This window comes from Euleptes europaea, chromosome 5 (genome assembly GCF_029931775.1).
Source record: "Euleptes europaea isolate rEulEur1 chromosome 5, rEulEur1.hap1, whole genome shotgun sequence".
Taxonomy (NCBI): Eukaryota; Metazoa; Chordata; class Lepidosauria; order Squamata; family Sphaerodactylidae; genus Euleptes; species Euleptes europaea.
Window position 1 is genome coordinate 66,596,161 of NC_079316.1, and position 27,197 is coordinate 66,623,357.

At 42.0% G+C, this 27,197-nt stretch overlaps 1 protein-coding gene and 1 pseudogene across 1 annotated transcript; one reads left to right on the plus strand and one right to left on the minus strand.

Annotated features, from left to right (window-relative positions):
- Positions 1-811: 811 nt before the first annotated feature.
- On the minus strand, positions 812-25,754 carry RGS10 (regulator of G protein signaling 10). Its single transcript, XM_056850231.1, has 5 exons — positions 25,696-25,754; positions 13,716-13,834; positions 10,035-10,121; positions 6,305-6,448; positions 812-1,005 (listed from the first exon to the last, which is right to left on the minus strand). Exons 1-5 carry the CDS (start codon positions 25,742-25,744, stop codon positions 859-861), a joined length of 546 nt encoding a protein of 181 aa, XP_056706209.1. The 5' UTR covers positions 25,745-25,754; the 3' UTR covers positions 812-858.
- On the plus strand, positions 15,545-15,751 carry LOC130478469 (U2 spliceosomal RNA; annotated as a pseudogene).
- Positions 25,755-27,197: the final 1,443 nt, after the last annotated feature.

Sequence of the window (27,197 nt, forward strand, 5' to 3'; positions counted from 1 at the left end):
TATGAAAAAAGCTACTGTAGCATGTAAAGGAAGATACAGGAGAACTAATATGATTATTTAAAGCCATTGCTAGGGAGACTCGATTTCAAAGCAAGAAAATGTAATCACCCTTAACAATGAGGACACATTGGAAATACAGGTATTGGCCCAGCCCAAATAGATTTAAAAATCACGGAATAGCAAGCAAGTGCTATAAGAGCCACTAGAAAGGAACAGCAAAGAGCTTTTGATTTATTAAGAAGAAAACAAAGGATTTTTACTTAATTGCTTTGATTTCCTTCTGGGAAAAGTTTAAAAGCAGTGGCAACATCTATATCCCACTACTTTTGAGTTTTCCTTAAAGAGCAGAATATATTTCTCAAAGTTGCAGAGGAAAAATTAGCTCCTTTCCTTTTTAATTCAGTTTTGTAATAAAGAAGGAAAATGCAGGCACAAAAGATATGACTTTGCAGACTGTGCTGAGACTAGGTTCATGAAAAGTTTCTAACAATCATTCTCTCTTTTCCACATAGGGCCTCTGCGTTCAAAGTTATCACAATGCTTATACTACACTTTTCCCCAGGTGTTTCAAAATATCAAAATCAGAAGGCAAAAACCACTGTAGTCTTTTCTTTGCAGATTACTCACAAAACATGTCCTTCGGTTGCTCCTGGGCTTTGCTTTAAGGTGATTCAGTAGTAGGCATCATGTAAAAACAATTCAATTGTTCAAGGAGTTTATAAGTTAAGCACTGCATAACCAGAGTTCTGTGTTTTCCAAGCTTTAACTGCAATTGTGTTAACCTCAGAGACCATTCCCAAAAATTCATTTGATGTTCATTAGAGTGCCAGTGGAATATATCCTTTGTTATTATTTGGATCATGTGTTGTAAATTCTAGAAGCTCTTTTTGCTGCAGTTTGAGCATCTGGAGAATTATCTTCCTGTTCTTCAGTCTGCTTCAGTTTAAGAAACATATCTGACTTTAAGAAGCGGCTGTAGCTATCATATTTCATGAGGTTGAAGATCTGGTTGGAGGGAGGGAAAATTAATATACAGATGAAATAGATCCTAAAGAAAGAGTTAATACCAAGACAAGTACAGCTGTTATGGTATTACACCTAATAACACCTCACCATCACAGTGGAACACCTCAACAACAATCAAACATATTTATAAAATATACTATAAGCTAAGCTTTTGTTTCTATAGATAACTGCTTCCCAAGCAACTGTTCCAAATAAAATATGATCAGCTTAAGAGTCAGCCAGGTCTGCACATCTGAAAAGTTTATGGTACATCATTTATCTTGAGTACTTAATTTGATCTATTTGATCTGTATTTAGCTTTGTTGTTGTTTTTCTACAGGCAGCCAGAGTTGGCCTCCATCAGAGAAATAATACTGAATATTTTAGGACATCATACTGACAAAATATGTCTAATCTTTCTTTGAGTGGGGAAAATTCCACCACTGGAACTTAACTTAGTAAGAACAGCATATCCATAAATATCATGAAACAACTACAAGAAGAACACAAGACAGGTAAATACATAGCTGTTTTGTATAGTTGGAGTACTAACAAATAGAATAGGAACATCTGCACACTGTAAGAAGTATTAGAAACCTTAAAAAATTATCCTGGTATCTAGTAATGAGACATATTCTTTCAGTCCTGTTTATGTATTTCGTTGTACACATTGGCTCACCCCCACCACCACCAAAAGGACAGATAAAGATCCCCCTCAAAGCATATTATAAAGTGCAGCTATTTCAACTGTACTGGAAGAAGGACAAAAACCTCTACCACCCTCTGGCTACAGAAGAGGCAGAGTAGCTTTTGAGAAGGAAAGCCGCTAAGCCATTGAGGTTTTATATTCTCAGCTGCTTCAGTAAGTAGGGTACCAAATCTCATGTCCGGAAAACTGAAACAGAAGCTTTATGGGGTCCAATTCTAAAAACATATTAAATATCTAGTTGCAATTGCAGGCTTTTGGTTTCTGAAAGATAAGCCTGTCTTGCTATCCCCGCCACAGCTGTAGAAAAACAGTTTAAGTCAGACATTTTTGTAACAAATTGTAAATTAGCCCATAGGGGTGCTGTTCCAGCATCCAGTCACCTTTTAGAAGGGGGATGGAATGCTGGAGGGAAGCACGAGGGGGGGGGGGGAGTTCTGCCTGAGACAGAGAAGGCAGTGACAGCTCAGGTCTGGCTCTGGAAAAAAGGAGCAGACAGGGTGAAGGGTAGCTCTGCCTGCTAGTGTGGCAGAGTGGTTTAGCTCTATCTCTGGGAGAGAACGCTCGATTGTTAGGCCTGTTTCTGGCAAGCAGACCTTGGACAATTTAGTCTGACTCTGGAAAAATGGCCGGCTGGTGTGGGTGGAATCCTGTGTGTGTGAGAGAGGATCCGACCTAGTGGCTAGTCAACAAATGTCTGTTGGTGCCTGGAAGCATTGTAGAAAAATCTAACTACTCTCCAAAGTCATAACCAGTTTAAATTTTTGTGCCTCAGCCAGGCTTGTACTTTGTCTACTTGGAGACCTGTGCTGCTGGTTTGTTCCTTTAAAAACAACCTGAAAATAAATAAATCTCCTTAGTTGTTTATATATTAATCCAGCTTCAGTGATCTCAATAATCTCATTGTGCACCACAAAACTTACCTCACAGCAGCAAACCCAAAGCCTATACACTTGCTACCTGTAGAACACCTGGAAACCGAGGGGAAGGTTTATAGTTCAAAATGAACTTAGATTCCAAAAATCTTATGAGGCTGAGTGTGTCCCCTCAGTAGGAAAAAAAGGCTTTTGTTTTAATGACCCTAATTAATTTGGTGTCATCTGCAAACTTGGCCACCTCACTGTTCACCCCCAGCTCCAGGTTATTGATGAACAGGTTGAAAAGCACCGGTCCCAACACAGATCCCTGAGGGACCCCACTGCTCACATCCCTCCATTGGGAGAACTGACCATTGATTCCAACTCTCTGCTTCCTATTTTTTAGCCAGCTCTTAATCCATAAGAGGACTTGTCCTCTTATCCCATGACTATGAAGTTTGCTGAGCAGTCTTTGGTGGGGGTCTTTTGGAAATCCAGATACACAATGTCCACAGGCTCATTCCTGTCTATGTGCTTATCAACACTTTCAAAAAACTCTAAAAGGTTAATGAGACTGGACCTACCTTTTCAGAAGCCATGCTGGTTTTTGCTCAGCAGGGCTTGCTCTTCTATATGCTTGACAATTCTATCTTTAATAATGCTTTCCATCAATTTACCTTGAACAGATGTTAAGCTAACTGGCCTATAATTTCCAGGGTCCCTTCAGATGGGTGTTACATTGACCATTCCCCAGTCCTCTGGTACAGAGGCTGATCTTATAGACATGATAGTTCAGCAATTATTATCATCATTAGAAGTTCAGCAATTTCCCATTTGAGTTCTTGAAGAACTCTAGATACTATCTGGCCTCATGATTTGTTAGTTTGCACTTTGTCTATATGTTCTAAAACCTCTGGCCTTGTTGTCACAGTTTGCCCCAGCTCCTCATTCTCCCTTCCCCAAAACATCTGTTCAGGAAAAGGTATCTGTCCTATATCTTCAACAGTGAAAATAGATGAGAAGAATTCATTTAGCTTCTCAGCAATCGTTTTATTATACCACTTTCGTTCCCACTAAGAAATAATTTTTGAATGCTTCTCTATGTAAAGGATTGCTCACTTATAGAAAACTAGGAGACCAAGGAATGCTGGGAATGCTCACAGCACCCACCCCAAACCCTTTCAATACTAACCATTTACTGGCTAGCTAGATTTTTACAGATATACTTGTATGGCCATTTACTGCACATACTATCTCTGGTTTGGGGTTGTGATGGGTTTAAAGTTGATTTGAATGTTATGATTTTTTAAATCAACATTCTAATTGGGGAGACAAGAAGACCAGCCTGCCTTCAAGTCAGTCATTCTGTAATAGTTTAGTTATAACGTCTCATTTTTCTTTTTCTATTTTATTCAATTTCCTGTGCACTTCACTGATGTACTACCATGCCTCCAGACAGTCTCGGGAATAGATTTAGTATATTTCCTGTCTCTTTTTCCATTCTGTTCCATCACCTGATGTCAACTATTCTAACTGACCTATATACCGAAGGCACACAGGTGGTTCTTGTTAAACAGGTGGGAGAGTTTATGCATAAAGAAGGAGGTGGGACTGATCCTTTGTCTTTACCTCCTATCTACATAGGAGCTATATGGATTTGCCCAAACTGTTCTGCAGCATGGGCAACTCTGTAACTCTGTACCTTTTTGGCCCTGAATTTGCCTGGTTGCCTCCATTTTCGAACAAAATGGATTTCAGACCCTCACTCAGCATGATTTGCCTTTAGAAATTGTGACTTCTGCTGAGACTGCAGTGATTCAGCACTGAGTGATTGTTGTGCATTCCATGAGGTACATCTAATTGCAAGTAGCTGCAAACACAGAAAAAGCACCTCTTGAAAAAGCACCACTTGAGAAAGCTTTCGTTTAGGCAAGGCCAAAGCTTGCCTAAAGCTTGTCCAAATGGATTTTTACAACAGAAGAACCCTCAGGCCAGAGGACATCAATTGTGTTTGACCCTACTTGATATTATGGGGTGGATTGCTGGATTTTTGATCCTATTTTGTGGGATTGGTCTAGTGGCTTTGGGGGAATCTGTGGATTGGGCTGAAGGAGCCTTGGATTCTTTAACATAACTTGTAATGCGTAATGTAACCACAAGCTCTAATTGAATTGCTACCTTGTCTGGTCAGGTAGACAATTCCTCTGTCAATCATGGTCTCCAGCCATACCAAAAGGATCCCAACTGCCTTACAGTCTACATTCAGTGGCTGACTGAGAGAATTTCCCCGCAGAGGGAAAGGCTAAAATGTTCAGGTGTGGTGCTTGTGGATTTATTAAGTATTTTCCTCGTTTTCCCCTCATAATTTAATAATTCCTAAAAATCTATTTATGTGAAGCTGTTTGTCCAAAGTTTATGAGGCAGCCTGGACATCCTGACCATGTTTCAGTGCAATCTGTCAGCAGAGTATAAAGAAGAGAAATGAATGCAGTGTTTCTAGCCACAATTTCTTTGATCATGAGAAATGTGTTAATAGCTCTCATAATTCACTGCCAAATATTAGACGATTTGTGTACAGAAAAGGTATTTGAAATACAACAATACAAAGCAGTCATAGAATGCACTGTATCAACTTTAGGTAGGAATTTTGGGTGTTTTTGGTTACTTTGGTTCCTCACAATTAAATGTGATTTAGAAAAAAGAAGAAGAGTTGGTTTTTATATGCTGACTTTCTCTACCACTTAAGAGACTAAAACCGGCTTACAATAACCTTCCTTTCCCCTCTCCACCCTGGGAGGTAGGTGAGGCTGAGAGGGTGTGACTAGCCCAAGATCCCCTAGCTGGCTTCAAGTGTAGGATTGGGGAAACAAATCCAGTTGACCAGATTAGCCTCCGCCGATCATGTGGAGGAGTGGGGCATCAAACCCGGTTCTCCAGATCAGACTCCACTGCTCCAAACCACTGCTCTTAACCACTACACCATGCTGGCTCTTCGATACTTCGATTTTTACTTGCTAATCCTTCACATATATTATTTACGCAGCTGTGATTGTAAGATAATTTCTTTGGGGGTTTTCAAAAGTAAGTAACAATTTATTTGCGATAGAGTCAGTCTTATTTTACAGGCCTGGTTTAAGGATTTGTGGGGAGGAGAGGAACCTCTTGGACAGAAGCCTCTGAGGAGGTGGCATATAAAATTTACCAAGTAAATAAATAAGCTCTGCCTTGTTTCATTTGCCCTGTACAATCTCTCTTCTTGTCCATTCATGCTTTCCATGACCCTTCAACCCTTACAGCTCAGCCATTCCCTCTTTTTCTCTATGGATTGTTTTCTCCCATCTGCCAGTGGGCCATTTCCCTCCCTTTGGGCTAGTCACACTCTCTTGGGCTAGTCACACTCTCTCAGCCCCACCTACGTCACAGGGTGTCTGTTGTGGGGAGGAGAAGGGAAGATGATTGTAAGCCGGTTTGAGTCTTCCTTAAGTGGTAGAGAAAGTCGGCATATAAAAACCAACTCTTCTTCTTCCTTTCTTAATGCCTTCACTAGTGTTCTACATTCCAATTCTCTGATCAAGAAAGATCATCCCATTACTGGAGATTTAAATAATATTGAATGTGCATGTTTTATATACTTCAGGTACAGGATTCTCAGCCTCAAGGCAGAAGGGAAGAAAGTGATTCTATACAATAAACCATTGCCCTTTATAGAATAATTTGGGATTTCTCAAAACTTTACCTGGTCTTGAAGTTTCTGAAACATCAGTATATGAGGTTCTTCTAATATTGATTCATCCAAACGAGACTGCCCTTCAACATTGACTTGAAAAGAAGCTTTACTTGACAGGAAAGTCATGTAAATTTCGTTTGCCTTTTTTTGCATCTGTGAAGGGAAGGACAGCTTTACTAAGCAAGCATTTCATTTTGTGAAACAAACCAATTTATAATTATCAGATACATGTGTACACAAGAGTCTTTAACGCATGCTATCTCAGCTTCACTTTTTTAGTGGCCACCTCCTTTCCCCCCCCCCCCAACAAGTCATGGCTGACTTATGGTGACCCCGTAGGGTTTTCAAGGCAAGAGACCATTCGGAGGTGGTTTGCCATTGCCTGCCTCTGCGTCACGACCCTGATATTCCTTGGAGGTCTCCCATCCAAACACTAGCCAGGGTCAGGGCTGAGAGTGTGTGACTAGCCCAAGGTCACCCAGCAAGCTTCCATGGCCCGAATGGGGATTTGAACCTGGGTTTCCCAGGTCCTACTCCGACACCTTAACCACTACACCAAGCTGGCTCCCTGGCCACCTCATTTAAAGGTAAAGGTCCCCTGTGCAAGCACTGGGTCATTCCTGGCCCATGGGGTGACGTCACATCCTGACTTTTCCTAGGCAGACTGTGTTTACGGGGTGGTTTGCCAGTGCCTTCCCCAGTCATCTTCCCTTTACCCCCAGCAAGCTGGGTACTCATTTTACTGACCTCGGAAGGATGGAAGGCTGAGTCAACCTTGAGCCGGGTACCTGAAACTCACTTCCGTCGGGATCGAACTCAGGTCGTGAGCAGAGCTTTGACTGAAGTACTGCAGCTTACCGCTCTGCCCCACAGGGCTCATAGGCCACCTCATTTACTCATACTCAAAAAATGTACACATTCTCATAGATCATTAACTCTGATTTTCAAAAGCATGTTAAAAAGCTTGTTACCCCAATTATACTGAACAGCCTGCTTGGCAACTCACTTTTATTTTTTGCTCTTTATGGTTCATTAGGAGCAATGATAGCTTTGCTTGGGCTTCTTATGAAGGAGGCTACTATACAAGTTCTGTGTTGTTACTGTTATACTGGTTTTACCCGGTGACATTTTATGAATATCTACAGTCACACTGCACTGATCGGGTTGGCCCAGGCTAGCCCGATCTTTTCAGATCTCAGAAGTTGAGTGGGGTTGGCCCCTGATTAGTATTTCCATGGGAGACCACCAAGGAAGTCCAGAATTGCTATGCAGAGGCAGGCAATGGCAAACCACCTCTGAACATCTCTTGCCTTGAAAAAGCAAGTGACAACTACTGGGTGGTAACTTGTTTATACTTTGGTTACAGTGAAATGACTAAGAAAGAATTTAGGTTAGAGTTGCCATTTAGCTAAGAATTGTCCATTCCCATGTATAATCTACAGCTGCATAATCTACAACTGCATAATCTAGAAGAAGAAGAGTTGGGTTTTATATGCCTACTTTCTCTACCACTTCAGGAAGAATCAAACCAGCTTACAATCACCTTCCCTTCCCCTTCCCACAACAGAACACCCTGTGAGGTTGGTGGGGCTGAGAGAGCTCTAAGAAAGCTGTGACTAGCCTAAGGTCACCCAGATGGCTTCATGTGTAGGAGTGGGGAAACCAACCCAGTTCTCCAGATTAGCCTCAGCCACTGATGTGGAGCAGTGGGGAGTCAAACCCGGTTCTCCAGATCAGACTCCACCGCTCCAAACCACTGCTCTTAACCACTACACCATGCTGGTAATGTAGTGGGATCCTTTCTGTAAAGTCATTATAAGATCATACCTCTTCTTGAATAATGGTGTGCACCTATTCTGTTTTTATGCTATACTTCATTAAAATATCCTACCATTTTAACATAGTTTTGTACCTTTACACTGAACTAGTGGCCAGATGCAGTAGAGCCTCCCAAATTCCCAGTTGTGAGGAAATGTAAAGTACTCACATAGCCCTTTATTATCATCTGCTGCAGAAAGGCAATAAAGCATAGATCCCAGAATCCAGTCCCCAGTACTTACACAAGGGGATCTTTTTCATGCCATTGATTCAGTGGTATATCCTGGACCCTCTGCACAGAGATAGCAGCAGCATCTTACACAAGTATCAAGGTTGGGCTACTTGCATGTTAGTCCCAGGTGTGGGATTCATGGGACTGTAAATGTGTACTAAGTACTAGATAACATATAGTTTTTTTCAATGCAGAAATGTACATTATACCGGCTAATAGACTGTCATTCTTGTGACATTGTAGCCAGATGTCATTAGATGTTTCCAGGCAACCAGTTAATAGCGCAACAAGCGCAGAGTTGTTACTCATTTATGGTAAGGCATCCAGATGTCTTTCCTCAAGGTCACACTTCAAAGATAAGAGATATGAAATTTTCCAGATTCAAGCATCAATATTTTGTTGTTGGGAAAATGTGATTTTCTTGCAGCTACAATGTCAGTTGCAATAGAAAGTGAAGGGCAATATAGTTGCAGAAGTGTTATGGTTCTGGATAGAAGGCACTCCTTTCCCCAAGAAGGCTTCTCTTCCCTCCTTAGACTGGCCAACTTTTTAACCAACCTCTGCCATTATGCAGCAAAGGCTGCTGTCCCTTCGATCTAGCAGATGAAACTTTTTTATGGCAAGGACATGAGTATTATCATCTGTAGTAGATCAAACTGCTAATAAACACACAGAAAGTGGGGTCTCTTCCCCACTTAAGCCAGACTCCCCACTTAAGCCGCGAAGAGGCCAACGGCTCATTCGTGAGCCTTGCAGCGGCCGGGGACAGCATAACCGAAGCGCCGCCACGGTGCCTCCAAAGAGGTTTCCCGGCTGTACAAGGCTTCCCCCCCCCATAGAAAACAGTGAATCTGTTGCTGGAGGGGTCATTCCTGGGCTGGAGGGGCTTTGGAAGCTGACTACTGTCAGCTCCGCACCCAGGACGCCCCCCCCCCCCCCCATGCCAGCACTGCATTTCTCTTCCGGGATTTAGGTCCGAGAGAGACTGCGGCATCAGAGGAGTGCTGAGCAGCTCCATGGCGCCCAGGCACCAACCAAATTGTCCCTGCTGCAAGCGTAAGTGCCTCTTATTCCATGATAAGAGGCCGCTTGCGGTGGGTTCATGCTTCCTCCAGAGAACTTTCGCCCCCCCCCAGGAATGCACTGCAAAACTGCAAATATTGTTAGTAAATTCACATAAAATGTGTTTTCATATGCAATAAAAAGGAATCAAATAAACATTATAGACATGCATCTGTATTAAATAGGAGGGTCAAAGATACTTACATAAAAACTACTTTCTCTTCTATTAATCTCAGCCCCCACCTGCAATCAGTTGAATGACTGTGGCTTCATTAAGCCACCTATATGTGAGTCTTATCTTATAACTGCAAGAAGCTGTGCTGTTTTCAATGCACTTTTGCAGTACATTCACATGCATCTGAAGTACAGCTGACAGCTATGTTGGGAATCACAGAATCATAGAGTTGGAAGGAGCCATAAAGGCCATCTAGTCCAACCCCCTGCTCAATATAGGAGCAGCCTAGAGCATCCCTGACAAGTATTTGTCCAGCCGCTGCTTGAAGATTGCCAGAGAAGTGGAGCTCGCCACTTCCCTAGGCAGCTGATTCCACAGTTGAACTAACACACATACTTATGCCCCAAGACTATAAGGGAATCTTTGGTGACATGTTGGTTTGAGGACAATACCTGGTTTTTATCTTGTGTCTTCTTAAACTCTTCACATGCTAGCCAGAACAAAACATTTTCTTCACTAAATTCTTTCTTTAAAAACTCCTGAAGGAAAAAAAACTAACCGTTATATAGTAATGTCATCACCAAATCATCCTTTATCATTCTCCTTTTGACCGAAAGCTCTCTGAGACCAAACAAAAACCCTGTCATTTTTTTCATAATAGTTGAAGCAATAGGATATGTTTGTGTTGGGATTATGTAACAATTGAAATAATTTAACAAATTTGTGATTTTATAGAACGTGGTGCCCACCTAGTGTTTTTAGAAAGTGGGCAGTGTTGGCAAGGTATGCCCAGCCAGTCTTCTGATTGGCCTTTGGACATTTGATTGCCTGTGCAAATGTTTGAAGAGCTGATTGGGCAGCTGTGGCTACCACAGCTCAAGGCTCTTCGCTGTGAGACCAAAGGTCTACTGCCGCAGCCATTGCATGGATGGCCCCACCACGCTGTGTCAGAACTCCAAAAGGGCCTGCAGACTCAAAAATGTCGGGGACCCCTGTTATAGACCATGATCCTTGTCAAATTAACAGATACAAGTAATTTAAAGGTAAAGGCAGTCCCCTGTGCAAGCACCAGGTCATTCCTGACCCATGGGGTGTTGTCACATCCAGACATTTACTAGGCAGACTATGTTTACGGGGTGGTTTGCCAGTGCCTTCCCCAATCATCTCCCCTTTACTCCCAGCAAGCTGAGTACTCATTTTACCGACCTCAGAAGGATGGAAGGCTGAGTCAACCTTGAGCCAGCTACCTGAAACCGACTTCCGTCGGAACTGAACTCAAGTCATGAGCAGACCTTTTGACTGCAGTACTGCAGCTTACCACTCTGTGCCATGAGGCTCTTACAAGTAATTTAAGGAACCCAAAAACAAAATTCTTCCTTAACTGCACTGGGGGGGGGGGGGCATTAAATAGATTCAAATACAATCCAACAATATTATCAGACTAGCTTTCATCAGATTTGCCGAACACCCAACTGTCCAGTCTATATTAATGAAAGTGTTTCCTATAGTAAAAAATGCTACAAAGAGAAGTATTTTCAAATATAAATGTACTTTCCAGTCAATTACGTTGAGCCATAAAAAAACCTTTACTATCTAGAAAATATTTAAACAAAAAAAATCCTTCCCGTAATAGATAGTTTAAAATGTAACATCAATATTTAACTATGTATAAAGAAAGCACAAGTTTTTATTTTACTTTTGAGATATATAGCTTTCAAAATAAGTTTGCATGGCTTCCAAGAATTTTAAAAGCATTGCACTTCCCTCTAACCCTGGTTCATGTTATTCAAAGGACTACATGACAGAGATCTTGTCTGAATACTGCATTTCTTTGAAAGCTACTGTTACATTTAATCTGAGCACTGGCTGCAGGTCCTATGCAGCGAGGGACCATAATATCTGATGGTTCCCAGATGATTATATGAAGACATCTTAACTAATCACTAATGCTAATGTAATTATTAATGCTAATATAATCACTAATGCTAATGAAAAGAGCTAGGATTGACAGGTAAGGTCCTCAGACACCAGCAACAAACACAACATACATATTGTCTGACAAACTCACGACCCAGTTGGTATGCCTGTACCTTAATAGCCTTTAACATAAAACAAAGAGTTTAAAATTATATGTTAAGCCTTTTCATACACCCACAGCTAGCTCACTGTATGTGGCCATAATGTTTGTAAGTCTCTCACAGTGCAAAACCTCAGCAGTTACACCGTTCTACATCCACTGAAAGCCAATGGGCTTAGGTACGAGGCTGTTACTCTGTTTACAATTGCACTGTAAAAGCAACTGTAAACAGAGTAATTCTAATTGTGCGCCTGAACAGTTTAGGATGGCCAGCAACCCTGACAATAAAACTGCTGTAACTTTGACAAACAAGCTGATAATGCTATCGCAAACTGCTTCATAAACAGTTTGACAAGCATGGTGGTCTCTCTCATGGGCATAAGAGTGAGAGGGACAGCTACGTCAGTTATCCTGTTGTCTGTCGATGTAGTTTGCAAAGACAAAGGAGAGGAGAACTGGCAATCTTAATCATCTGCCTGACTTTAAGAACTCAGTGCCTGATACTGTGCAGGCAAGCATTCTTTCAGCATTGCATCTTACCAAGTGAGCAGCAGAGACATGTGGGTGATGTGGTTGGGGTTGCCATGGTTCCTTCCTGTGTGTCTGCCTTGCAAAAGGCGATATTGTTGCAGGGAAAGACTTGAACCCACTTCAGTGGAGCTCCCTGGACTATGTTTGTCCTAGAGCTCCTACTGTTCTTTGTTCCCTCCCATGTTGAGTTATATTTATAGGTGGTTACAGGCCAAAGTCAGGGATTCATGCTGGTATTGGTTTGCTGTTTCCATATATGGTTGCACAAGGGTGGACACTGGCATGCTATTCCATGATTGGTGAGTTGTAATGGGATTCCTATGGACTCTAGTGCAATTGCTATGTTCTTAGCTCCTTGGAGATGGAATACTACACATACATACATATGAAGCTGCCTTATACTGAATCAGACCCTTGGTCCACCAAAGTCAGTATTGTCTACTCTCTCCAGGGTCTCAGGCAGAGGTCTTTCACATTACCTACTTGCCTGGTTCCTTTAACTGGAGATGCCGGGGATTGAATCTGGGACCTTCTGCATGCCAAGCAGATGCTCTACCACTGTTCCACAGCCCGTCCTCATTCTAACTACACCAATCAGCGGCACATTGGCATAATGGGCTTAGGTTCAGGCTATCCCCTGTATGCTGGGTACCCGGGGTTGGGTGAGAGGAAAATTTATGTAAGTCTATGTGGAAATATTACAAATATATTTTATTAGAAGCGCTATACAGATTTTAAAACTCTTTAAAAGTTGAGTTTTAAACTGTTCGTATTTTGTATTTGTATTGGTTCATATCATTGTATTTCTATATATGTGTGCAGATTTTAGAAAAGGTTTTAACTAACCACTGATGAAGGACCTAGAGGCCGAAACGCGTATGGGTTTGTGGTTACAGATATCAACCTTAAGTTTGGCCATTGTGCCATTTTAATGCTTTTAAAGAATTTTAAAATCTGTATAGCGCTTCTAATAAAATATATTTGTAATATTTCCACATAGACTTACATAAATTTTCCTCTCACCCAACCCTGGGACCCAGCTTTTGTTTTCAGGTTTGGTTTCATTCCCCTCTCTTTTCTTCCACTATCCCCTGTATGCACCACCACAGCCATGCGAAACATCCACACCACTAGCAGCTGCCACCAAGAACATGCTCAAATGAAAGCTACAGAACTGGTTTTTCCATATCTTTGAGTCTATTTACAGCCCCAATGTATGTAATGCTTATTTAAAATGTGTTTAATTTCTGATCTGTTTAAGCTTCTTTTCAGACAAGACTGCATACTCTCACCAATATGAACCATTCCAGAAAAAAGCCTGATTGTTTTGGCTGTTCCCACAAACCATATATTCCAAGCACATACCATTGAATTTACTCTGGGTAATCACAGAATACAATTATTCAAGTAGTCTTACTATCTCACAACATTGCAACCCAACACCATTCAATAATGTATATATACAATGCACTGTTTGGAAACATTATTTAACTTTTATGGGGACAATAATATTTATGATAGAAACCCTAAATCTCTTGATGCCTTCTGGATCTTCCAATAGATTTTCTAGTGATGTAGCCCATCTTGTGGTGCCATTTAGACTTTGGTGGCTGCTGCCTGGCTTGCTGTCATTTTCGTTAATTTCTGAAAAATACAAACAGTTAAGTAACATTATTTTTGCATATTAGTACTACTTTATAACAACCAATGCTTTATCTTCCTTGGCTTCTGGCAAAAGGATACAAGATGTTCAGCCGCTCTGTATTCACAAAGCACCATCGGAAAATAAATGCAGTAAATGGATATCTGTGCCCATTCATTTAGCCCAAAAACAGCTTTGGAGCAAGCAGAGCAGTAACTAGCAGTTGGAAGGAGGGGAGATTGACAACTGGGCAAATCTAAGGCCAAGCAGCTGACTTGCAAGACTAATAAATGTCCTCTGCGACATCAGACAACACTAGCCAATAGCATCAACAGAAGCATCAACAGGGTTATCATGGGGGGAATATGCAATTTTCATGGCCCATCGTACTGACAGACACCTAGCTTATGTATATATTAAGGGCTGTAAAACTATTGCACATTTTTAGGAAGTAGCTTCAATTCCTAGAAGATGAAAAAAGTTAAATTCATACTGACCAAAAGAAACAAGAATTACAAGACAGTAATTTACAAGCAAATAAAAAGGAGTACTGATGTCTCATCCAAGTTCATTTCTTTTGTAACAGTGGAATGAAATTTCTACTGGCTCAGCTATAAAATAGTGACAGCTTATTTCTGGATCTGTCGTTGCTACTGGCTGGTTTAGATCACCCACACCAAAGGTATGAGACAACAGTTGGTAAGATGCCAAGAACCTTTTCAAAACCAAGATTTTAGGAGCCCAGGCACATGTGCATTTATGAGATTTTAAAAAGTGGCTTAATTCGTTAGGGAAGGGTGGGGTGGGGGAATAACCGCTCGAGTCAAGAAGTTAAATTATTTGACTAGAAAGGTGATTCAAACTATGGCTGCTTCCAACTGGAGACAATTCTCTGTGCAGCTCTTGTTGCTGCAACAGTGTCCACACAATAGTTTACCTACAGTTTCCTTGCCTTCGCCCCTCTGTGGCCACCATTTCTTCCCCTCAAACAAAGGGGGGAATAAAGGAGGGGAATACTATATCAATATATTTGTAGTATTACCAAGGCATGTATATGAAAAACATTACCGGACTTCCCAAAACATCATTAGACTTTCACACAACATTCTTTGCAATTCAAAATTATTTATCTTGCCTCCCATGCTAGTCATAATCCACTCTCACTTCCTTCCTTTGATAAGGGTCCTAAGTTCCAATGTGCATCATTTTATCTGTAGGCCTCCTACTATGCTGGGGCATCACTGTTGTAAAAACAACACAGGTGAAAATCACCATTACCATTTCCGTCATCATAACCATCAGTTCAGTTTATTTATTTACGGTCATTTGACCAGCAGATAAACATTGTTAAAATTGATCAATACAGAGCCAGGATTACAATCTTGATACGCTAACCTGAGCTCTTCGCACTCGAGTGGCAATGTAACAAAATTTTGCCACTGTGTAGGAAATGTTTATCCTCAAGAAAATATTTAATAATAAAATCATCCGAATGTCTAAAAACTCTGGTCAACAAGGGCAAAATCAGCCTATTTCTGACATCCTGATAAAATTCACAATACAATAAAATATGGGTAATTGTCTCAACAACAGAGTTACAGGGGCACAACCTAGACTCCAACGGTAAATGCTGGAATCTCCCGCTGAGCAAGGCCAACATAAAGGCATTAAAACGAGCTCTTGAAAAAGGCCATTGAAATTTGGTAAAAGCAATCGCTTCTCAGCCTTTTGGCTAAGATCAAGTGTAGTATCATCATAACCATAATATTTGTGTATGTGACACACAGAGCCACTACAGCACACCATGTAAGATTACAATTTTATTAAAGGCAGTAAGCCTCTGAAAAACAGTGCTAGCAGGCAATGCCAGCAGAAGGCCTTGGCTTCTGTGCCCTGTCTGATCCAGCAAGGCTCTTCTTATGTTCTTATATTCTGAATTCTATACCAGACAGGGACACGTCTCATAACTTTCCCTTCATTCTAGGGAAAGCATCACCTGTTGATTTCCTGCACTTGCACAGATAGACACTCCTGTCCACAAAAAGGTGGCAATGTAGTCCCATGAAGGAACCTGGCTTGATAAATAGACCCTGATATGACTAGCTCTGCAATAAGCTATTCTTTTATAAGTTGCCAGCTGAGGAAGCTGGAGTTTTCCCTTCATTGTCACTTTTACTAGCCCCTCACAAGTAAGCCTATTTGTAATCATGGCTTTTTATATTTGTCTTGTGTGTATTTTACATCAATTTTTGTATTACTACCAGAAGCACTGCAATCCACAGTGATTTCCATTAAATCTTGTGATTCAAGAAGCAAAACATTTTATGAGAAAAATTCACAACTGATCGTTCAAATGTATGGATTAACCAAGCAACAACAAATGCTCTGTCATGGGTTGGATCAACATAAGAACATAAGAAAAGCCATGCTGGATCATACCAAGGCCCATCAAGTCCAGGAGTCTGTTCACACAGTAGCCAACCAGATGCCTCTAGGAAGCCCACAAACAAGACTGCAGCAGCATCCTGCCTGTGTTCCACAGCACCTTATATAACAGGCTTGCTCCTCTGATACTAGAGAGAATAGGTATACATCATGACTAGTATTCATTTTGACCAGTAACTATGTATAGCCCTATCCTCCATAAACATGTCTACTTCCCTCTTAAAGCCTTCCAAGTTGGCAGCCATCCCCACATCCTGGGGCAGGGAGTTCCGCAATTCAACTATGCATTGTGTGAAGAAATACTTCCTTTTATCTGTTTTGAATCTCTCATCCTCCAGCTTCAGCAGATGACCCTACGTTCCGGTATTATTAGAGAGGGAGAAAAGCTTCTCCCTGTCCACTCTCTCCAGCCAGCTTGTTCATCAATCTTTTTCGATTCCCCTCCTTAGTACAGCCCCCACCCCACATGGCCTTTATACACGCAGAGCCCATGGTTCCCAGCATAGGGTTTTTTGGTAGCCATTTGGGACCCCTCCTCCTTTTCTCATCAGTATAGAAGGTGATTGGATACAACCCATATATAATTCCACATGCCTTGCATTTAGGCTGTATTCTATTGTGATGCTCTTCTCAGCCTTGCAGCCTGCAACCTTGATAACATTTATTTATCTGCTTAATTTATACCTGGTCTGTCTCCCAGCGTGGTGTAGTGGTTAAGAGCGGTAGACTCCAATCTGGACAACAGGGTTTGATTCCCCACTCTTCCACATGAGCGGCAGACTCTAATCTGGTGAACTAGGTTGGTTTCCCCACCCCTACACATGAAGCCAAGAGCCCCGTGGCGCAGGGTGGTAAGCGGCAGTACTGCAGTCCAAGCTCTGCTCATGACCTGAGTTTGATCCCAATGGAAGTTGGTTTCAGGTAGCCGGCTCAAGGTTGACTCAGCCTTCCATCCTTCTGAGGTCAGTAAAATGAGTACCCAGCTTGCTGGGGGTAAAGGGAAGATGACTGGGGAAGGCACTGGCAAACCACCCCGTAAACAAAGTCTGCCTAGTAAACATCGGGATGTGATGTCACCCCGTGGGTCAGGAATGACTTGGTGCTTGCACAGGGGACCTTTACCTTTTTTTACACATGAAGCCAGCTGGGTTAGTCACAGTTCTCTCAGAACTCTCTCAGCCCCACCTACCTCACAAGGCGTCTGTGGTGGGGAAGGCGACTGTAAACTGCTTTGAGACTCCCTGTGATAGAAAAAAGCAGGATATAAAATCCAGCTCTTCTTCTTTTCCAATAGGGACCCAAAGCAATTTACATTGTTTGTTGCTGGTCATGGGCTTCCTGTTGGATAAACAGGTGGCAGTCGTGACCAGGGAAGCCTTTTACCAGTTTTGACTGGTGAGCCAGCTACAGTATTTCCTGGGCAGGAAAGATCTTGCCACTGGGGATGCATGCCCTGGTAGCATCTAGATTCAATTATTGCAATGCACTCTATGTGGGGCTGCCCTTGAAGAATGTTTGGAAGCTACCGTTGGTACAGGATGCTGTGGCCAGAACGCTGACATGAGTGGGTCCTAGGGTCCATATCACTTCAATCTTGCTCCCTCCACACTGGCTCCCAATTTGCTTTCAGAATCAACCCAAGGTGCTGGTATTTAAAGCACTATATGGTTTGGGGGCAGCATACCTGAAGGACTGCCTACTCCTGTATGAAACTATTTGACTACTCCATTCATCTTCAGAAGCCCTGCTTCAGTTGCCCCTGCCATGTGGCACTAGATAGGTGGCAATCTCAGAAAGAGCCTTCTTGGTTGTGGTGTTGAAACTTTGGAACTCCCTCCTCAGGGAGATTCATCTGTCTCCCTCCACTGTTATCTTCTGCCTGCACATGAAGATCTTTTTTGTTTTGTTTTGAGTTCCCTCACGAACTCTTATTAGCCCTCCTCTCTGTCTCTGGGTTTTTATGTGTTTATATTGACTTTTATTTAATTGCTTTAAATATTTGTGTGCATGCTTTTTACGTCTGATATGTTTTAATATTCACTGCCCTAGGGACAATGAATTGGGTGGAAAGGCAGCACAGAAATGTTTTAAATGAATAAACAAACAAACTGGGACTCCTGGCAGAAACAACCTCAGTGCAAAATAAGTTAAGCTGTTTCGCTGGGGTTTGAGAAACATTTCCATGCCCTCCCTCAAAAGTCCCCCCTTTTACAACAACAAAAATGATCATTTTTGCTCTACCTTCCATTTTTTGGGGCTACGTTTGGCAGCAACAGTACATCTTTTACTCCAGAGGAGGATTTGCAGAGACAGGTGGGATGTACAGCAAAGACAGCTGTTGCTACAGGGTAGAGAAACTGGTGCCAACTCCAGCATGAACCTAGGAGATGAAGGGTAATGTTGATGTGATAATACAGGGATCCTCCCATCTCCACTCCCACTTTTGATGGGCTTGGTTGGCTGGTTTTAGATGTTCCCACCAAAGATGTGGGAAAGAGCTTTGAACAGGGCTTTGGAATACCTCCTAAAAGGCAGTAAGAGTTGACTGTCATCGACCCCCAGTTCTACATTGTACAGGCTAATGTAGAGATTTTTTACCTTTACATCAGTCATGTAACTTGCCTCCTTATCTGGGGGCAAGTGTTACTAAGCACCCAAAATGCGGTAGCTACATTAGGGCTCAGGCAGCTTCATTAACTTTTGCCCTTCTTTCTTTCCACCCCCTTTTTTCCTATAAAACTTCCTCTGCTGTCTTTCATCTTGTCTATTCAGTGTTGGCAGGAGGAGGAGGAGTTTTTTATATACCAACTTTCTCTACCACTTAAGGGAGACTCAAACCGGCTTACAATCACCTTTCCTTCCCCTCCCCACAACAGACACCCTGTGAGGTAGGTGAGGCTGAGAGAGCTTTAACAGAGCTGTAACTTGCCCAAGGTCATCCAGTTGGCTTCGTGTGTAGGAGTGGGGAAACAAATCCAGTTCACCAGATTAGCATCCGCCACTCATGTGGAGGAATGGGAAATTAAACCCGGTTTTCCAGACGAGCGTCAATCACTCCAAACCACCGCTCTTAACCACTATGCCATGCATAGCACTGGGAAAGACTGCTGCCTCCTATATTATCCAGTATGTCAGTCTAGTTCCTGTTGCCAAGCCCTGCTCTCTGTGCCCCTGCCTATAGAGGTGAGGCAGACGGCTACTACTTTATAGAATACATTAAGCTCTAGTAATGTTGCGAGACCCTAAGACCTTTAAGAATTGTACAGAAATGCAATTCCCATGAAGTGATATGACTTATATGGCTTCTCCTGTCAGCATTATGATAGAAACCCCTGGTGAAATTTCCCTTTCCAGGCAACATTCAGGGCCTGGACCTGGATGCATTAGACCCAGATCAGGCAAACACAGTACAGATATCAGAGGTTCAGGGATGTGTAAAACTCCGATTCTTGCTGCTTGCTCTTCTCAGCATCTTTCACACTGGAATTTTAGATGATTGATTAAAGAACTTTTAACTATCTTTAAGATTTGATTATTTCTTTTGTTTTATTATTGATGTGTAGAAGTCTAACACAATGATATATGGAAGCACCTCATTTTCATTTGGATTTAACTTTTGATCTTCTGGTGGAAGTATTGACAGCTTTGGTTGCTCTGTCACAGGAAGCTACTTATTCTTTTTTGGATGATGATAAGTAGGAAAAATTGACCCAGAGCAACTACTGTTAGAGTAAACAGCTTCCTAGATTTTTGCTTTGTTTGGTTTATTACTAGAATATCTGATGTTACAATAGCAATTTTAGCCTAGTTACTACTAACTGAGAAGAAAACGTCTCCTGCAAGTAGCATAAATTAATACTGTTGAAAAGTAGTAGCAGTAATTCACAGATTAGAAGAGAAATGCCAAAACTATCCTGTGGTTTCTTGATTGTAATCCACAGATCTTTTTATGATTGGATATTACAATTTTTTTAAAATAACCTCTACTTTTGCATACTTTTGTTCAAATGCAAGTTTTACCCCCCACTGCCCTGGACAGTCACTATACATTACTCAAACTTACATTTAATGCAACAGATTTATACAGTAGAATATTTTTCAGGAAAATGTATTATTTGGGTTGAAGCACACTTTTTTTCATGGACATTATTGAGCAACCTTGTGTTTGTATGCAGTAAGGTTTTGACAAAATGTATTGAAAAATACCCTTTTTTGTATTAAAATGTATATATTTATTCTAAACAACAATATTTTCTAGGATAATATTACTATATAGGCATACAGATATGCAGAAAGATTTTTTTCTTGTTCATCCCACATTTAAAAAATATTTCGCAGGATTCTTGTAATTAAGCTACATTTTTATTCACACTCTATACCCACATGCCTGATATTCAAACAATACAATTCACAGTTGAGCAACACATGAGCTACATGCACAATTACATCTGAGCTATACACTGTTTCAGATGTATGTTTTTTGTTTCATAAAATCATCCACAGTAGTAAACATCTGCATAATCACATGATGTCAGGGCAACTGAATTACTCAAAACCAAAAGACAATTCAAAATGTGCTTTCAAATCTTCATATTTTCCAGTTTTTTTTAACTATTTTAAATATTTAGGTTTGGTAATGCCGAGATGTTTAATTATTTTTAAACACTTCCCAAAATAAAAAGAAAGTCAATCATATTTACTTCCCTTCAAAACTGATGGGACAAGGTATTGGCATCTAACATGCCTCATTCATTTCAACAGCTCTTAAATAAGATTACTTTTCTCTGGACTGGAACTTCCAGATGCAAGGTATTACACAAATACTGATGTCAAATATATATAGTTCATGTATCATTGGTGAAGGTGCAAACTCAATGTATACAAATTTTATTCAGTTAGCGCTAACTATATATGCAACCAAGATGAAAAGTGGCTTGTTCTTCTACTTAATATTTTCAGTGAAGCTATCCACATAACATTTGTTCTTTGCATAAACTAGGAACAGTCTCGTCTGCAATTTCTGGAAGCAAAAAATGTATTAAATATATTGCAATTTCAGAATACATATTTGTTAATACATATGTTGGAATTTCTTCTTCATAATAGCTTAATAAGCCCCAATTCATAGACTCAACAGAAGACTACACTAAAATGGCATGGTAGATGAATAGCGCTTGAATGAGCCGTTCCACATTACTACTCAGATAACCCATCTGTGAACATGCTTACACTGAAATTCCCATTCTTGTGAATGCTCAGTTTGCACAAAATATATCTCTCTGAAAGGGGTGAGGAAACAGAGATCAGGGGTCTGATGAGTCCTCTACATGTGGACTATGTGCCCACACATGGAGTGATGCTACCTTGCAATCTAGCATCAAAAACATGTACAATTCAGTTCAAAAGGGCTTTGTCTTACACTGAGACAGCAACATTGAGCAGCTGAAAGCAAGTCCCATTGATATCCACTGGACTTACTTGTAAGTAAAAATGTATAGGATCAGGTATGAGAACTATAGGAGCACATCAAACAAAAGAAAAAATCTAGATATAGAACTTTGTGATGTTCTACAAATGGTTAGACCTCAGATTATCTTTTCTCAGTGCTTCCTTCCACAAAATGATCTTTGTGTAATTACATTTAATTACTATGAGCAGCTTTATCCCTTTGAACAGCAGCTCTACTAAAAATGTTAGGAAAAAGCTGATCACTTATCAGACAACTGACAAGCACGACAGTGCGTGTATATTTCCATTCCATTCTTCATTCAGAAACAAGCCTATTGGCTTTCAAAACAATTTCTCATTTTGTGATCCATGATCACAAGAACATCCTTTCACTTGCAAACTCCAGCTTGGAACAAACAGCACACAATGAAAATAATTTATAAATGCACCACTAAAGAAAGAAGTTTCCCTTACTTTCCATGAAGCCAGCATCACGAGGAGTTCCAGATGCATACTTCCTTCTAGGGACTGTTGTCTCTAAAGGACAACTGGGGTTGTCCTTTGAGTGCTTGGGTTTTCTTTAAAATTATGAACCTCCACATCCTCTTTTGAACCACTGGTTTCTAGTTTTAATTATTCACATGGAGCTGCCTAATACTGAGTCAGACCACTGGTCTATCAAGGTCAGTATTGCCTACCCTGACCAGCACCGGCTCTCCAGGGTCTCAGATGGACTTTCGTATCAACTGATACTTTTAACTGGATATGCCACAGATTGAACCTGGGACCATCTCTATAAAGAGCAGATGGTCTACCATAACCCTTCCCTGAAGCCTTGTTCAAAGAGGTGCAATTAAGTGAATGATAAATAGCAATTTGGGACATGCCAAGGATGACTGGCGTGCCAGGCGGAGTTGCAGAATCTCAATGTGCAAATGGTTCATCAGTATTGGGAAGAAAGATTTAGATTTTTTGTTTTGTTTTGGGCACCAATAAACACTTTGAAGGGCCAGAGGGGCCTGTACACCAGCAGTGGGTTGGCAGAATCCACACTTGTCACACAATTTTGTTCTGTGCCCACAGTAACAGCTGGCAGCATTAATCAGATAGGTGCGCAGTATTTTTTTAAAGGTTACAACCACACATTTTCATAATGCTGCAGTCAAGTGTGATTGTTCCAGAATATAAATTTTACACATTTCTGCCCCAACCCTTTTGTTCTCTTTTTTCATGCTGCCTAACTATTTTATACAGACTATTTACATGCTAGTTTAATTTCCCTGAGACACTAAATTAGTAACATCAGTGAAATTCTATTGGGAAACAATCTATTGCTGATTACAATCTGAACAAATGTAGCTAAAAAAATTATCAATTGAAAATATGACCAATTTGAACATCAGATTTCAAGATACTGGTAAGTATGAAAAGATCCAGAAATCAGCAAGAAGGATACTAAAGCAGTTGGAACAGATCACATGAGGAAAGACTGAAGATCAAAACATCTTTATCCTAGAGAAAATATTAGAGAGACAGATAACAGCATCCATATATCTGCAAAAGCTGCTATTCTAAAGCTGGAAAACATCCAGAAAAGAGCAATAATGAATAAAATTAAGATCCAAGTTCTACCACACAAATTTCATGTGAATTTCATGTTAATGTGTTTAGAATGCTACACTTTTGGAAACATTCGGAGCCCAAAAGGTTATTGTTAATGAATTAACTTTATATCCTGAATTTAAGGCAAATGTGTATCAAAGCAGCTCACATCCATCAAAAGTCATGCTGTTCTTAAGGTTACAGAATAAAAAAGACAAGCGCATAAAGGAAGGAAAATAAAGTGAAAAGGTAGAGGAGGAAGATGAATTGTGATCAATCCATTTTAAGCTATTACATTTCCCCATTTTGCTTATCCAGCAAATAGGAACACTAGAAATACCTATAGCTCTTTTACATAAAACTTCAAAGTGAACTTGAACTGGGGCTATTTTAAGTACGGGTATGGATTATGTGCTATATGTTGTATTACCATTTTATCTAATACAGGCAAACATAATAAACTTAAACAAATAATGTTTTCTAAACCAGAACAGTAAATTGTTATACTATTAAGAAACATTAATTCTAGACACACACATTTCTGAATGTGGAGCATCAACTGTATTTTTAAAATGCTAATTATTTCAATTGTTTCATAAATTATCATAATAAGGTGCTACTTCAAAAAAAGTATTACAAAATATCTCTATTCTGCATCAAGTTTACAATTCCCTTGAAATGCCATATAAGTAGTAATTCTGACGGGGAAGAGGAGGCGAGTCTAAATATTTAGTAAGAAGCTGTATTTTCCAAGTTTTGGGGCAGATGTTTTTTCCCCAGATGGATGCTAGCATCATGCCAAAAACACTACTGAATAGCATGTGGAGAAATTAATTTGTGTCAAGTGGGGTAGAATTTTTTCATTCCCACAGCAATCACCTCCTTCACTAAATATTTTCTTAGATTATATTACAAAGTTGATTTTCAGATAGGCTGAGCCTCCAGAATTCTAATGGTTTATTACCATTTTTTAAAATAAATGTACGAGGAACGAATTCCATTGAATGAACGCTCAAAGAGATATGCAGTTGATGGCAATTTGGCACCTTTTCCTGGGCGCCGAGCAGGGTTTGTTCTCATGCTCTTCCCTCATAACCAAATCCTGCAACTGCAGCAGCAGCAGTCCAGCCTCTGACTCATAAGGGAGAAAAGAGTGGGCAGATAAACACATCTGGAAGTAAAACTTTGGGCTTCCACCACACATTTCCAGATGCCTCTCATTTTCGCATGACAGCGCCAAAGGAAAAGAGGAGGGGGGAGGAGGTCTTCCTTATTTCGCAGCACCCAGCTCCAAAAAGCATGTCTAGGTACTCTCCCTGTCTCTTTCAAAAAAGAAGAAGGGGGTCTAGCAACCCGCAAGTCAGACAGTCAAACCCCAAACAGTGAGCCTTCCTCTTTCGACTGCACACTTCCTCTTGCTTTTCTGCGGCTTCAGGGGAGCAACTGAGAAGTCCCTGTGACTGTCTTCCTCAGGGATGGGGGTGCAGAGCACAGGGCCAGCGCTACCATTAGGCGAACCAGGCGGTCGCCTAGGCTAGGGTGCAGACCTCAGAGGGGCACAGAACTGGCCCGAGGGGCACAGTTTTAAACAGATTAGTTTCTTGGAAAAAACGCAACTGACATATATATATATATATATATATATATATATATATATATATATATATATATATATATATATATATATATAAAGAGAAGTACCACAACAGTGCTATGGAATATAATCAATTAAAACATCTTATAAAAAGTTTTGTAGGGATGCATCAGGCTTTTATTTTTTTTTCCTGCAAGACATCTGTTTTCGAAAACTGGTTAGGTATGGGGGGGGCACTGCCAAAAAAAACAAATCGGTGGGTTCTAGATCAAGCCACGCCTGAACTGACCCCAGAAGCTAAAATGACTAAACTGAGGCTGTCGTATTTGGGTCACATTATGCGAAGACAAGAGTCACTGGAGAAGACAGTCATGCTAGGAAAAGCGGAGGGCAGCAGGAAAAGAGGAAGACCCAACAAGAGAAGGATTGACTCCATAAAGGAAGCCACAGCCTTCAATTTGCAAGATCTGAGCAAGGCTGTCCAAGACAGGACATTTTGGAGAACTTTCGTTCATAGGGTCGCCATGGGTCGGAAGCGACTTGACGGCACTTAACACACACACATGTTGGGTGGGTGGGGGGAGGGCATGAGTAGTTCGCCTTGTCTGGGGCGCAAAAAAGGCCGGCCCTGGCAGAGCTGGGCAGCAGCAGCAGCAGCCCCGGCCGAGAGGGGGCAGCCGCGCTCTCCTAAGGCAAAGGACCCGCCTCCCTCGGAGCTCCTGTAACAAGAACACCCGCGCGAGCCTCTCTCCCCCCCCCCCCCGCAGCCGTTACCTGAAGGCGGCCGTTTCCTGCTGAGGCGGGACACCGCGCGGTTGAACATCTTCTCCCGGGCGGCGGCGAGGAGCCAGAGGCGAGAGGTCCCCGACGGGGCTCCGCTCCCGGCCCGCGCCTGCCCGGCCTTCTGGGGAGGCGGCCGCTTTGCGCTCGCGCTCTCTCTCTCTCTCTTCCCCCCCCCCCTTTCGGCGCGTCAGCCCCCTGGCGGGAGCCTCGCCGGAGCTGCAGGTTCGCCCCGCCTCGGATTTGGCGGGAAGGGGAGGCGGCGCTGGCCAATGGCGTGCCGCCTCCGACGGCGCCTGTCTCGCCCCGGCGCGTGCGGGCCAACGGCTCTTAGGGGCCTCCCCAGGCCCCTCTTGGAAGAGGAAGAAGAGTTGGTTGTTATGGGCCGACTTTCTCTGCCCCTTAAGGGTTACCATCGCCTTCCCCTCCCCACAACAGACACCCTGTGAGGTAGGTGGGGCGTTGAGAGAGCTCTTAATAGAACTGTGACTGGCAGCAGGGTTGCCAACTGCCAGGTAGGAGCAGGAGAGCTCCTGCTAATTCAACTGAGCTCCAGCCGACAGAGATCAGATCACCTGGAGAAAAATGGCCGCTTTGGCCATTGGACTCTATGGCATTGAAGTCCCTCCCCAAACCCCGCCCTCCTCAGGCTCCGCCCCCAAAGCCTCCCGCCGGGGGCGAAGAGGGACCTGGCAACCCTAAGCCCAAGGTCACCCAGCTGGCTTCATGTGGAGGAGTGGGGAATCAAACCCGGCTCTCCAGATCAGACTCTACCACTCCAAACCACCGCTCTCTCTGGCTCTCTCTGCCACTGGTGGGAGGTTTTGGGGCGGATCCTAAGAGGGCGGGGTTTGGGGAGGGGAGGGACTTCAATGCCATAGAGTCCAATGGCCAAAGTGGCTATTTTCTCCAGGTTAACTGATCTCTATCGGCTGGAGATCAGTTGTAATGGCAAGTGATCTCCAGCTAGTACCTGGAGGTTGGCAACCCTAATTGCGCTTGCCTGTTGAGAGGTCCTTGTAGTTTATGGCCTGTGCAAGCTACCCCCAGGGTACCAGCTTATTTCATGGGCATTCTGAATTGTCAAGAAGAAGGCTCATCACTCTTCAGCGTCAGAGGAGCTGCATCAGGCAATTAAAAAAAGCACTTTGCTTAGCTGAGGGGAGGGGCCGTGGCTCAGTGGGAGAGCATCTGCTTGGTCATGCAGAAGGTCCCAGGTTCAATCCCCATCATCTCCAGTTAAAGGGACTAGGCAAGTAGGTGATGTGAAAGATCTCAGCCTGAGACCCTGGGGAGCCGCTGCCAGTCTGAGTAGACAATACTGACTTTGATGGGCCAAGGGTCTGATTCAGTAGAAGGCAGCTTTATGTGTTCAACAGCGGGACCTACTATAGCACAGAAAACTACAAACATAAGAACAAGTTGAAATGTTTTTTAAATTAACAGATTGAAATGGCTTTGGACGTTACACTATCCCTATCTTTTCTAAGGATTTC